General features: G+C 44.2%; 1 protein-coding gene across 3 annotated transcripts in view; it reads left to right on the top strand.

The window, feature by feature from the left end:
* Positions 1-6494: 6494 nt before the first annotated feature.
* Positions 6495-13760, top strand: part of Crcp (CGRP receptor component) — a 41051-nt gene continuing 33785 nt past the window's right edge. For 2 of the 3 annotated variants that reach the window (XM_057764823.1, XM_057764822.1), the window contains exon 1: positions 6495-6591. Coding sequence is in view for 2 of the 3 variants with exons in the window: in XM_057764822.1 (XP_057620805.1) it covers positions 6584-6591 (8 nt within the window). In the remaining variant the exon portion in view is untranslated. Of the gene's footprint in view, positions 6678-13760 lie in introns of all 3 variants that reach the window. The other variant, XM_057764821.1, reaches the window with a different exon arrangement.

Raw genomic sequence — 13760 nt, 5'->3', positions numbered from 1 at the left:
CACTAAGGCAAATGAGGTATATAATCCTGATGCTGTTCTTCCCAGACTGTTATCTGCCCATTAAAGGCCCTCCTGATCATCCAAGCCCAGGTGTGGAAGCCTCTGGCTGCTGCCTATCAGCCTGGACACCCAGAGATTTCACATCCGTTGAGACAACATTGCAGCCTGGATCAATGCATCTCATGTAAAGCCAGCACCTCTACAGGACGACTCAGGACCCTCCAGATAAAAGCTTCAGCACACGGAGAGCTAAACAAAGGACTCTTAAAAAAAATACCAAACAAACTCTCCGGGACTCTTATCCTATTACCCAAGTTTTAGTACTGATACACAAATATCAGGCTCTTAAGAGAGACCTCAGAAAATCCCAAGATTGGGATTTGACAAAACAAGAGGAGGGAATGAAAGACTCTAAATGCATTTGTAAGCCCCCTCAACCCTAAGAAAATGTAAAACTTTAAGAAAAATCTAAAGCCATTTCTGATGACTCTCAGTACTTCCCCACCTTCCCTGGGAACCAAGGACATAACAGCTATGCATGCACGTACTGAGATGTTGGAAACTTTCCATCTCCCTGAATAGGGGCATGATAACCCTTAGGTTATGACTCAGTTACTGATGTTTTGACTTAGTCCCTGGGAAGAGGCAAAGTGACCTTCAGAAGTTTCCCTTTACCTCATCTGATCTGGCAATCACTCTCCAGCTAATTATTGGTAATAGCCTTTTTGAATAAGCCAATCCAATAAGTTGGAAAACAACTTACAGGTTCCCCCCCCCCCTTGTCTCTGTGGCTTTTTGCTTTAAAAGATGGGCTGTAACAGCTGTGGATGTCCTTCATATCCCGAACCTGAGGGACCCTGTCATGACAGAATAAAAAATCCTCTTGCTGTTTGCATCCGCACGAGTGGTCTCGACTGATCCTTGGGTAGGGGGTCTCTCCAGAAGAAAGACATCCTTTGGGGGGTCTTTCAGCAGAACCAGGAACTAAATCTAGCATGTCAGGATAAACATGGCATCTGCCTGGGAAGCTCTCCAAGAGCTGGCCAGTTGGAGGCTAATTAATTACCCGAGGGATCACATTAATAACCAACTGGCTAACAGGATTGCTACTGAACCTCACATGACAGTCACCTGCCTTTCCAGTCCCGGCAATGAAAACAGACGTTTGGCAGGGAAAGACTAGAGAGGTATGGCTCAGGTATGGCTCGCAGAGAAGAGGGATGGGGGAGGTCTGATAGAACGCTCAGTGGGGAAAGACGCTGCTGCCAAACTTCATGACTGAGCTTTGTCTCCAGAATCCACAGGGTGGAAGGCGAGAAATGACTCATGAAAGTTGTCCTCTGACCTCCACATGAATGCTATGGGATGTGCATGCATGCATGCATGCGTGCGCGCGCACACACACACTCCACATGAACACTATGGGATGTGCATGTGCGCACACACACACACACACAAATATATTACAACAGTGATGCTCACCTCAGCACTACATTCTTTAAAATTAGAATTCTACAGAGAAGATTAAGTGGCCCCTGCACAGGGATGGCACTCGTGGGAAGCCTTCTGTATTTAAGCTACACTAAAAGAGCTGTTTATTTCCCATCTGCCATGAGGTGAGCTTGCTTTGTTCCACCAACTGCTGCTGGCCACACGCTAGCCTCACCCTAGACCCATGGCAATGGAGTCAGCTTACCAGGGACGTAAACCTCTGAAAACCATGAGCCAAAATAAACTTTCCTCCCCTAAACAACAACTACAAACAGGCAATACGGCTCATCCAGGGAGGCTGCCTACTGCCCATTCCCACTACTTGAGTTCCATCCCTCGGGCCCACCTGTGAAGCACCTGGGGACAAAATCACTAGAAGGAAGACATACCTGTTTGACCACAGTCTGTTAGAACCTGGAGATCGTGGAGAACTTGAAATGTTGCAGATGCAAAGCCTAATTGTAATTTATCTTGTATGTGACCTGACATTTTGTGAATATCAAGTAAACTTTTGGGAACGTACGAGAACCTCTAGAACCTGTAGCCTCTGTCGACCCAAATGCAAGAATGTTAGCAGAGGATTCTGGGGACTAGAGCAGACACGTCCCTGGTTTTCTGTAGCCCACTTTCCTGTTTCCACCAATGCATTCGAAGAATGTTTTAATTTGTGATGCTCTTTATTGTTACTATAAAAATCTCATCTAACTGGGACCATATCAGGACTGAGAATTTTGGGTACCCTGATTTTTTTTTCCCATGGGCCATTGTCACTCACACGACTTCAGGATAAACTGTCTCTTATACCCTTTGAGGAGAGAGTTGTGTTTTTGCCGACTCACTTACCCTAAACTTGATTTTAAGAGGTTAATATTGAATGGAAATTATTGTTGTTGGTGGTATTATTCTATTTATCAATTACTTCTTTATGGTGTGGGAAATGTAAGCAAAATGTACTGTCTCTTCTATTAATGGGTTACATAAGACAAAACTCCATTAAAAAAAACTGTAATGCATAGCAGAAATCAAAATTCCTCCAGGGTCAGTTCTCTCTTCTTTTTTTTTTTGTTTTTGTTTTTGTTTTTGGTTTTGGTTTTGGTTTTGGTTTTTCGAGACAGGGTTTCTCTGTGGCTTTGAAGCCTATCCTGGAGCTAGCTCTTGTAGACCAGGCTGGTCTCGAACTCACAGAGATCTGCCTGCCTCTGCCTCCCGAGTGCTGGGATTAAAGGCGTGCGCCACCACTGCCCGGCTCAGTTCTCTCTTCTTGATATCAAAATATATGCTCAAGGTTGCATCTGTGAGAAATTGCATTCTGCTTATCAACTGCATCTGTTTGTGAGGCTTAAGCTCTGGCCACTTAGGGTGAGGCACAGGGACCCTCTGGGTTAGGAGTAAACACCCAGTGTGGATACCCTGCCCTGCCCTCCCCCTCCGAGTGCCCTTGCTCTGGGTGCACTTGCCTGATCGATTTGGCACCACAGGGTGTGTTCCAAAGTATTTTGGATTGTGTGGTCATTTTCTTGAGTTCACAAACCCATATATCACAATGATAACAACCCTACCAAGGTCAAAGAGAATATTTACTGGTTAGTTCAGGGGTTGGGGATGTAGATCATTGGTAGAATGCTGGTCTCACAAACACAAAGCCCTGTGTTCCATTCCCAGCACCTAACACGCTAGGTGTGGTGGTACTTGCCTGTATCCCCGGTACTTGAGAGGTAGAGACCAGGAGGAAGGAGAGATCAAGGTCATCCTTGGTTAGCCAGTTTGAGACCAGCCTGGACTACTTAAGACCTCATCTCAAATCAAGCAAACAAACCAAACTCAAACAAAAGTCCATTACTTCAGGACAATCACTGATGCGTCAATGAGGTTGATACAAGTACCTAATAGGTACCCAGATGGATACCATTTCAATATTGGATGCAAACCAATTCTCCTACTTGAATTCATCTCTGAGCCATTTTATGGTGTGGCTCTCAGAGGCACTTAGCCTGTGTTTCAGAAGAATCTGTCTCTGAAGCCTTGGTTTTTATTATTCCTTCTTCCACTCACTTTAAAACACTTCTGGCTTGGGGACGCCTCTCTGCCTTGTTAGTTAACCCCTCCTCTATAATACAGAGTCAAACACAGCGTGTCATAGTTATTTACGTCCAGAACTGGTCCTCCAACTAGGCTGTCAGCTGGCTTGGACAGGGAGTGTGTATTACTCATACCTGAATCACCAGCACCCAGCGGGCAATCGCTGTAAGATTGTTGAATGGATAATAACACAATGAACATCACAATGAACACAATAATAACACAGCGAACATCACAATGAACACAATAATAACACAATGAACATCACAATGAACACAATAATAACACAATGAACATCACAATGAACACAATAATAACACAATGAACATCACAATGAACACAATAATAATACAGTGAACTTCACAATGAACACAACAATAACACAATGAACATCACAATGAACACAATAATAACACAGTGAACATCACAATGAACACAATAATAACACAATGGACATCACTGTGGGGCTTGCTCTGTTCAAGACAGGTACAGAGCACTCATCAGCGCATATTATGTCAGCTGGACCTGGGATGACGTTTTATTGAAGTGTTAATTTTTTATTTCGTCTTTAAATTTTTACTATTTTTAAACAGGGTTTCACTCCAAGTCCTTGTGTAGCTGAAGATGACCTTAAACTATTTTCTTGCCTCCAGCTCCGAAGTGGGGAAATTACAGGCATGTGTCACCATACCAGACTCCCCCCACTTTTAATCAGTTCCTCAGATACAATCACCTGCAAAACACGTTAATATGGTTGGGCAGTCGTGGTACACAGCTTTAATCTCAACACTGGGGGGCAGAGGCAGGTGGATTTCTGAGTTTGAGGCCAGTCTGGTTTACATGAAATTTCAAGCTACTCAAGGCTACACAGTGAGAACCCGTCTTCCTTGAAAAAAATCTTAACAGGTTTTTGATACATAATTTATATATTCCATTATTCACTCATTTAAACCATATAGTTCAATACTCAATATTATTCATCTATCTTGAGGCAGTGCCTTCCTATAATCTTGGTTGTCCTGGGGTTCACTATGTAAACCAGGCTGGCCTCAAACTCACAAGAAATTCTCCTGCTTCTGACTCCCAATTTATTCAATATTTTAAAAAGTTTATTTTCATGTGTGTGTGTGTGTGTGTTTGCATGTGTGAGTGTGCACGTGCATGGAAGTGCAGGTGCCCCAGGAGGTCAGAAGAGGGCATTGGATTCCCTGAGCCGGAGCACAGGGCCTTTATGTGTATTGGTGATACCTTGGGTCTCCTGCAGAAGTAGGACTCACCCACCCTTCACGGCTGAGCTCCAATAGTCAATGTTTCCAATATTCCTATAATTATGCCACCATCCTCATGTAGTTCCTCTTGTTGCTGTTGTTTGGGAGAAAGGATCTTCCTACATATCCCAAGTTCACCCAGAATGCACCATGTAGCCCAGACTGCCTTCAAATCCAAGGCATTCCGCCTCCCAAGTACTTGGATAACAGATATGTTTACTAGCCTAGATTTCCTATGATAGATCTAAAACATTTTTGTGCCCTCTAAAAGAAATTAAGTATCTTTTAAGTCGCTCCCTATTTCTGTTCAGCTTCTCTTTTTAGCCTTAACCAACCACTAATCTACTATCTTTATATATTTGCTTCTACTTTTGTTTTGTGGGGTGTGTGTGTTAGAGACAAGGTTTCTCTGTGTAGTGTGTGTTGTTGTGGAACTAGCTCTGTAGACCAGGCTGGCCTCAAACTCACAGAGATCTGCCTGCCTGTGCCTCTTGAGTGCTGGGATTAAAGGCATGCACCACCACCACCACCTGGCAAGATTTGCTTATTAGACTCTTTTTCTTTTCTTTCTTTTTTTTTTTTGAAACAAGGTCTCCTGTATCCCAGTTTGGCCTTGAACTCACTGTATAGAGGATGATCTTGAATCTTTAATCCTTCTGCCTCTAACTTCCAAATGCTGGAATTATAGCAGATATGGGCCAGCAGGTCCATCCCTTTTCCTTTTTTTAAAAAAATATTTATTTATTTATTTATTTATTTATTTATTTATTATGTATACAATATTCTGTCTGCGTGTATGTCTGCAGGCCAGAAGAGGGCACCAGACCTCATTACAGATGGTTGTGAGCCACCATGTGGTTGCCGGAATTGAACTCAGGACCTTTGGAAGAGCAGGCAATGCTCTTAACCACTGAGCCATCTCTCCAGCCGCTCCCTTTTCCTTTTTAAAGGTTGAGTTTATGTATATGTGTGAGTGCCTGCGTGTATGTATATACTTAACATGAATGCCTGGTGAGAGGCTATAAGAGGACCCTGGATCCTTTGGAATCAAATTTATAGGTTTTGTGAGCCACTATGTTGTCCTGATCCTCTGCTAGAATTGGAAGTACTCTTAACTGCTATGCCATCTCTCCAACTCCCTCCCTCCCTCCTTTCCTCCCTCCCTCCTTTCCTCCCTCCCTCCCACTTTCTGTGTGGCCCTGGTTGTCTCTAACTCAGAGATGTGCCTGCCTCTACCTCCCCTTCCTGGAATTAGAGGCGTGCGTCACCATTCCTGGCTTCTGTTTTTTTGTTTTTTAAATTTCATTCATTCATTCGTTTAACACAGGGTCTCCAATAGCCCAGGATGGCTTGAAACTCACTATGCAGCTGGCCAGGAACTCGTGGCAATCCCCCTGCCTCAACCTCTCTAGGGTTGGAATAACAGGTATGAGCGAACATGATCGGCTTGGGGTTTTTTAACGCATCCAAGGCCGCAACCTTATCTTATTAAAACATTAACAAAACCTAGACCACGAAGATGTTTAATTTCTATCTCCAAACACTCGACAGGCTGAAAGTCGAAAACGGTACAACACCAAGGACCAAGGAGGAGCCCCGCCCGCCCTGCGGCGGCCCCGCGGCCGCGGCGTGCAGCAGGCCGTCCCAGAGTGCCTTGCGGCACGCACAGCGGCGGAGCGCCGTGCGGCGGTGGCGCAACGTGAGGCTCGTCCCTTCCAGCGGCTGCACGACGAAGCAGAGGCGACATGGAAGTGTAAGCTGCTAGTCCAAGGGAAACCTGACTCATCTGGGGACCATGAGGCGGCTGGCGGCCGGACCTCCGGACCGCGAGCTGGACGGGTGGGCGGAGTGGACGGGCCGGAAGTACCTGGTGCCGGGGCGGCAAGGAAGGGATCCTGCTGGCCTGGCTACCGGCTCCCCTCCCACATTCGTTAGGGGAGGGGAATGTGGGAGGAATAGATATTTTCTTTCTTTCTTTCTTTCTTTCTTTCTTTCTTTCTTTCTTTCTTTCTTTCTTTCTTTCTTTCTTTCTTTCTTTCTTCCTTCCTTCCTTCCTTCCTTCCTTCCTTCCTTCCTTCCTTTTCGTTTTTTCTTCTTTCCTTTCTCCCTCCCTCCCTTCCTCCTTTTCTCCCTCCCTCCTTCCTTCTTCACTATTATTTTTTTTCTGGTTCTAGGCTTGAAACTCAAGCCCTTACCAGTACTCCGCAAGTAGTCTGCCCCCGAAGTACCTCGCAGTCACAATTAACATTTTGGGATGCGAGCTTTGCATATACTAGGGAAACACTCTACTGCTGATCCATATCCCCCCAGTCACCACAATCATCGTTTTGTAATGCTGGAGATGATACCCAGGAGTTTGCACGTGCTAGGCAAAGGCTTTGCCACTGAGCTGCAACCCCAGCCATTCTCTCCGTCGTTATTTTGTGATACTGATAACCAGGGCTGTGAACATACTAGGTGTACTAGTTTCCTTTCTGTTGTGTGACAAACACCATGAGCAAAAGCAACTTAGAGGTAGAAGGCTTTATTGCATTTTTTTGTTTGTTTGTTTTGAGACAGGGTTTCTCTGTATCTCTGACTGTCCTAGAACTCACCCCGTAGACCAGGCTGGCCTTGAACTCACAGAGATCCGCCTGCTTCTGGCTCCTTGACTCCTGGGATTAAAGGTGTGCGCCACCACGTGGCAGGGTTTATTGCCACCACGTGGCAGGGTTTATTACTTCTTACACTTCTGGACACAATTTATCATTGAGGGAAGTCAGGGCAGGAACTCAAGGCAGGAACCTGAAGCAGAAAGCATTCAAGAACTCTGCTATCTGGTATACTTTCTGGCTTTTCCTAACTTCTTTATACCCCCCAGGGCCACCTACCCAAGGATGGTGCCACCTCTAGTGGGCTGTACTCTTGTGTTACTTAATAATCAAGACAGTCCCTCAAGGACATTCCCAGAAACCAACCTGACAAAGAGACAGCTCCTCAATTGAGGCTTCTCCTCCAGATGACGCTAGGCTGTTTCAAGTTCGCAATTAAGATCAACTAGGCAAGCCGGGCGATGGTGGCGCACGCCTTTAATCCCAGCACTTGGGAGGCAGAGGCTGGCGGATCTCTGGGAGTTCGAGACCAGCCTGGTCTACAGAGCGAGTTCCAGGACAGGCTCCAAAGCTACAGAGAAACCCTGTCTTGAAAAACCAAAAAAAAAAAAAAAAAAAAAAAAATCAACTAGGCAAATTTTTGAGCTATATACCTCCCTAGCCATCATCATCATCATTTTGTGATGTTGGGGATGGTATCCAAGAATCTTGCACATGCTAGGCGGGTACCACTGAATGGCACCCTCCACACGTTTATTATTGCTGCTATTATTTGTGGTGCTGGGGATGGAAACTAGGGATAACTAGGCAAGCGCTTTAGCACTGAGCCAACCCCCCATCCTCGTATTGTGGTGTTTGGAATGGCAGTGTCCTGAACATTCTAGGCAGTTACTCTCCCACCAGCAAAGCCATCCTAACAGTTTTTTCTCCATACTTTTTTTTTTTTTAAATGATTTGATGTGCAAGTAGAATGATTTGCATCTACTCTACCTGTGGACTTGATATGTGTACATGATTGACATACCTAAATTGTGTTATTAACATTCATCTTCATGTTCTGTTTACTTGTTATGTGTACTACAGTTTGTCAGGCTTTTTGATACAGAGTCATAAGTAGCCCAGGCTGGCTTTGAACTTGCTATTTAGCAGATGATGCTATTGGAGTTTTGATAGCCTGTCTCCACCTCTCAAGCCACCACATCAGACTAGCCCTTCAGTATCTGAGATGAGGGTCTCTCACTGTGTAGCTCAGGTTGTCTGGTTCAGCTTTCTCCTCCTCTAAGTAGCTATTGCCAGAAACCCTGGAAATTCTCAGCTCCCTGACATGCCCCTGGATTTCCCCCTTCCTCTTACTGCTTAGGAGTCCTTTTCTTACTCCTCTTCCCTTACTGGTGTCTAAACTTTGAGCACCTTAGTGCTTCATCTTGAGGCACTTTCTCTGTACACATTCTGTTACTTTATTCATTTATATGATGGTGGTTCCTCAATGTTTATGACCTTTCTTTTCCACTCATTTTCTGTCTGATTGTTTAAACCATAATTTAGCTCTTTCCCAGTCATTAGACAGTCTTTTTTCCTGTTTTCTGGTTCCCTCCCACCCCAACCCTAAGGTAGGGTCTCTTGTGTTCAAGGTTTAGCCTTGAACTCAATAAGTAGTCAGGAGTGACCTTGATTACTTCCCACAGCTGAACTTTTGGTGTGTGACACCATACCCTGGTTTATGCAGTGCTGGGGATGGGGCTCAGGATTTACGTGCTAGAAGAGCACTCTGCTAACTGAGCTACATTCCCAGCTCATGGTCCCCCCGCCTTTTTTTTTTAAATTATTTTTTTATGCCTGGCAGTGGTGGTGAATGACTTTTCACTCATAGCACTCAGGAGACAGAGACAGGCGGATCTCTGAGTCCAAGGCCAGCCTGGGCTACATAGTGAGTTACAGGACAGCCAGAATTACACAGAGAAACCCTGTCTCGAAAAAAATCAGTTAATGTGTGTATATGTCTTTGTGGGTTTGCGCATGTGCGTGCAGTGAGTGCCCTTGGAGGCCAGAAGAGAGCATCTGATCCTCCAGAGCTGGAGTTCCTGTCCACTATCAGCCTCCTGATGTGGTGCTGGGATGCAAACTCAGGTTCTCTGCCAGAGCAGTACAAGCTCTTAACTGCTGAGCCTCTGCAGCCTGCTGTGGCTTTGTCAATGTAGTGTATAGTCAGAGTTGAACAAATGGACCTTGTCTTCTGTAGTGTGTGTGAGTTAGGAGTGCTGTCCTTTTACAGCTAGCAATATGGAGATTTAGAAAGAGAAGCAAAAGATAAACAACAACCCAGCAGTGGGCTTAGGAAGAGTGCTTGTTGGCTAGCTAGGAAGTGCAAGGTACAAGTTAAAGTGTTCATTGACTTTGAAGCTTTCAGTTTTCCTGTATCAAAGTTTAGTTTTTCAGAACATGAATTGATAACGTTTTAAGTATAGAAGAGTTTAGCAATTTTGTTCGTCATTTTGTTCATAAGTTAAGTGTGTGGCAATTAATAGATACGGCTCACTTTTTTGTTCTATTTTTTGGTGTTTATGTGTGCTTTTAAGGAACGTGTCAATAGATCATTTTGTTCTGTTTATTCAGGATTCTGTTTTCCAAAGTGGTTGTTTGCTTTCATTAAGTTGACTCAGCACATTAAGCACACTTTACAGGTTAAATTTCAAATAGTAAGACAGCTTTAGTCCAGTAATGAATTACTTACGGGACACTAAGTAACTGCCTACCTAAAGCATAGATTCCATAGTCTTTAAAGTTCACTTAGGCCCAGGTTTATAATCCTAGCATTTAGGATTAGCAGCAAGAGGAGGATCACAAGGTTAAGGGCAGCCCCAACTCATAGCAAGTCCCAGGTCAGTCTGTTACACAGTGAGAACCGACCTTAAAAATAAAGTAAAACCACAAACTCTGAGCTGAGGAGATCTAGCCTCCACCTTCTAAATGCTGAGGTTACAATTGTGAGTTCCAGTACCCAGTTTAAAAACAAACAAATGGCCTGGAGAGATGGCTCACAGTTAGGAGCACTGGCTGCTCTTGCAGAGGACCCAGGTTCAATTCCCAGCACCCACATGGTGGCTCACAACTGCCTGTAACTCCAGTTTCATTGGATCTAACACCTTTACGCAGACATACATGCAAGGAAAACATGAATGTAATGAAATAAAAATAAATAAATTTAAAAGACTTTATTTAAAAACCAACCAACCAAAGTTCTCACCTTATAGCCTGGGCTGCCTTTGAATTTCTGATCCTCCTTCCTTAACCTGACAGGTGCTGGTTTATACTGGGTGCCACTACACCTAGCTTCTTTGTTAACATAACTTTTATTACATTTTAATTATCTATGAGTATATGTATGTCTTGGTGTACATGTAGGGGTCAGGATAACCTGTGGAAGTTAGTTCTTTTTTTCCACTCTGTGGGTCCCTGGGATTGAACTCAGATCATCAGGCTTGGTGGCGGGCTCCTTTACCTGCTAAGGCATCTCACTGAGGCCTTACTTGTTAAAAACTTTTTAAAAATTGAGTTCTGTTTATTTATGTATTGGGATACACATACTCCAGCACACATGTGGAAGTCAGAGGACCACTTGTGGACTTAGTTCTTTTTCCACCATATGGGATCAAATTCAGGCTGTCACTGAGCCATCTTGCTGGCCCGCTTGTTAAAGTTTCGCTGTGGATATTTGCCTTATAGTTTGTCCAAGCATTCTCTCCATACACACATCTACGTACACTTTATTCTGAACCATTTGACAGTTGTAGACATCATGTCATTATTTTACCCTTTTAAAAAGTACTTTTTAAGCTGGGTAATGGCGTCACATGCTTTTCATCCCAGCACTCAGGAGGCAGAGGCAGGAGGATCTCTCTGAATTTTAGGCCAGCCTGCTCTACAGAGCTAGTTCCAGGCCAGTCAGGGCTATACAGAGAAAACTGTGTTGAAAACCAAAAACCAAACAAACAAACAAAAATGAACTTCCCTTGGGGCTGGAGCTGCATGATTAAGAGCATTTACTGCACTTGTAGAGGACCTGAGTTCTATTTCCAGCACCCACATCAGATGGCCTACAGCTACCTATAACTTCAGCTTTAGGGGGATCTGATATCCTTCTCTGGCCTTGGAAGGCAGCTAAACACATGTGCATATACACACATACACATAAAATAATAAGTCTTATAAAAAGACTTATAAAAATTTCCAAGATGTACAGCTCATGTTGGCCTTTACGGAAAAATGGTTAATTTACCCATTGACAAAAGATTTGGTTCTGGGGATTGCATTCTAAACACATGCTCTACTATTGAACTGTATCCTGGTCTCTCATTGGCTTTCTATTAGATGAAATTATGCCTAGAATATATTGGCATTTAATCTGAATAGCTGAGTAGCTGGGTCTTAAAATCAGCCAGATCTGATGGTACACAACTACATTCTTAGCACTCAGATGCCTGCCTGAGGCAGGGGAATCCTAAGTATAAAGGCTCTAGTGAGATATCCCCCCCCCTGAAAAAAAAAAACAAAAACCAAAAAGAAATGGAAACTAGCTGGATGGTAGTCCAGGCCTTTGATCCCAGCTCTTGGGAGGCAGACAGGTGGATCTCTGAATTCGAGGCCAACCTGGTCTACAAAGTGAGTTCCAGGAATTAATTGGTTTCTGCCAGTCAGAGTCTGCAAGATGCGATGTCTGCCTTGTTCTCTTGATCCTCAAGCAGACTCATTAATGTCCCTGAGGGACTGCGTAGGTTGGTGGTGGAGTTCTTGCTTAATCTGTGTCGGACCCCCAGCTTGACCCCAGCTTGACCCAGCTCTCCATTTTTTCAAATTGTTTGTGAAAGAGAATTCCCAGTTCTCTCCCTCTCTCTCTCTTGCTAGAAAAGGCAGATGATATTTGTTGGATTCTTACATCTCTGTTTCCTAGAGAGTGTTGGTGTGCTTGTGTTTGAGACAGGGTCTCCCCATGTAGCAGGTGTCATCCTCTTTCCCCATCCATCAGTGTTGTGCTTACAAGTATTCACCATCTTGCCCCTGATTTTGTGTGTACAATATTGACTCAAGTAGTTGGGCAGTGACTTGGAATTTCTCAGTGCACGACCACAGAATCACAGAGTCGTTTGTGATTTGGAAATAACATATACCAGTGACGCTTGGAATGGACCCATTGCTATTCACCTTGAAGTGATATATCACAGGCGCAGTGTTCCTCTGAGAGCAAGGGAACTGTAACTCAATTTCAACCAGTAGGAAGCCCTGTGGGCTGATTTCCTGATTCAGTAGACATGATTTAATTTGTCTGTTTAGTTTTCTAAAAGACAGGCTCTCATTTAACTCAGTTTGGCCTCAAACTGCCTGTGTAGCTAAGGATGACATTAGACTTCTGGTACTTTTTCCTCTGATTACAGGCCATCATGCCTGGTGTATTTGGTGCTAGATATGGAACCAATGCCCTTGTCCTTGCTAGGCAAGCATTCTGCCAGCTGAGCCCTGCACTATTTCTCTTGTGTTAGATTCTTTCTAAATATAATACCCTGCCTTGGGTTCAGTGTCCTTGGGATGAAGCAGGAGATTTGTGCAATTGTAGCGTTTGCTGAATTACCAGGAGCATTTGACCAGGCGCTGCTCACCGATTTGATTTCTGTGCTGACATCACTGTGCTGTTGCCTTGTTGACCCATGTTAGCTGTGGAAGAGCTCCGCTGTAATTGTTGACTGGGGAAAGCAGCCATCTCACGCCATGGTTTTGAAATTCTGCGTTGTCATTTTCACCGTGCAGGTCCACTCCCAGCGACAGACCGCGCAGTGGTTCTTGTTGCCCGTGTGTCCGCTCCAGACTGCTCTACCTGGATTTTTAGATTCTGTTCTAGTTTCCCTTCACCTAATCTACTCTCATTTTTCATAGTCATCATTATTTTCCAATTCATGGAACTTCTTACTGTGTGGCGAGTTACTTTACTCTCTGAGCCTGAGCTTTGTCATCTGAAAGTTGGAATCGTATTGATAGGCCCCTGCACTGGAGAGCTTTAGTCAGAATTAAGTTGGAATTATATTGATAGGCCCCTGAACTGGAGGACTTTTAGTGAGAGTTGACATAATCTTTTTTTAAAATTTATTTTATGCTCATAGGTGTTTTGTCTACTTGTATGTCTGTATACCATGTGCATGTCTGGTGACTTTGGAGGTCAAAAGAGGGCTAATTCCCTCATGATTGGAGTTACAAATGATTGAACCACCATGTGGATGCCATGAATCAAGCCCAGGTCTTCTGAAAGAGCAGCTAGCTAGTGCTCCTAGTCATTGAGCCGTCT

Source organism: Chionomys nivalis, chromosome 3 (assembly GCF_950005125.1).
Source record: "Chionomys nivalis chromosome 3, mChiNiv1.1, whole genome shotgun sequence".
Classification (NCBI taxonomy): Eukaryota; Metazoa; Chordata; class Mammalia; order Rodentia; family Cricetidae; genus Chionomys; species Chionomys nivalis.
The sequence above is the reverse complement of the archived record's forward strand: the minus strand, read 5'-3'. Positions and strand labels throughout refer to the sequence as shown.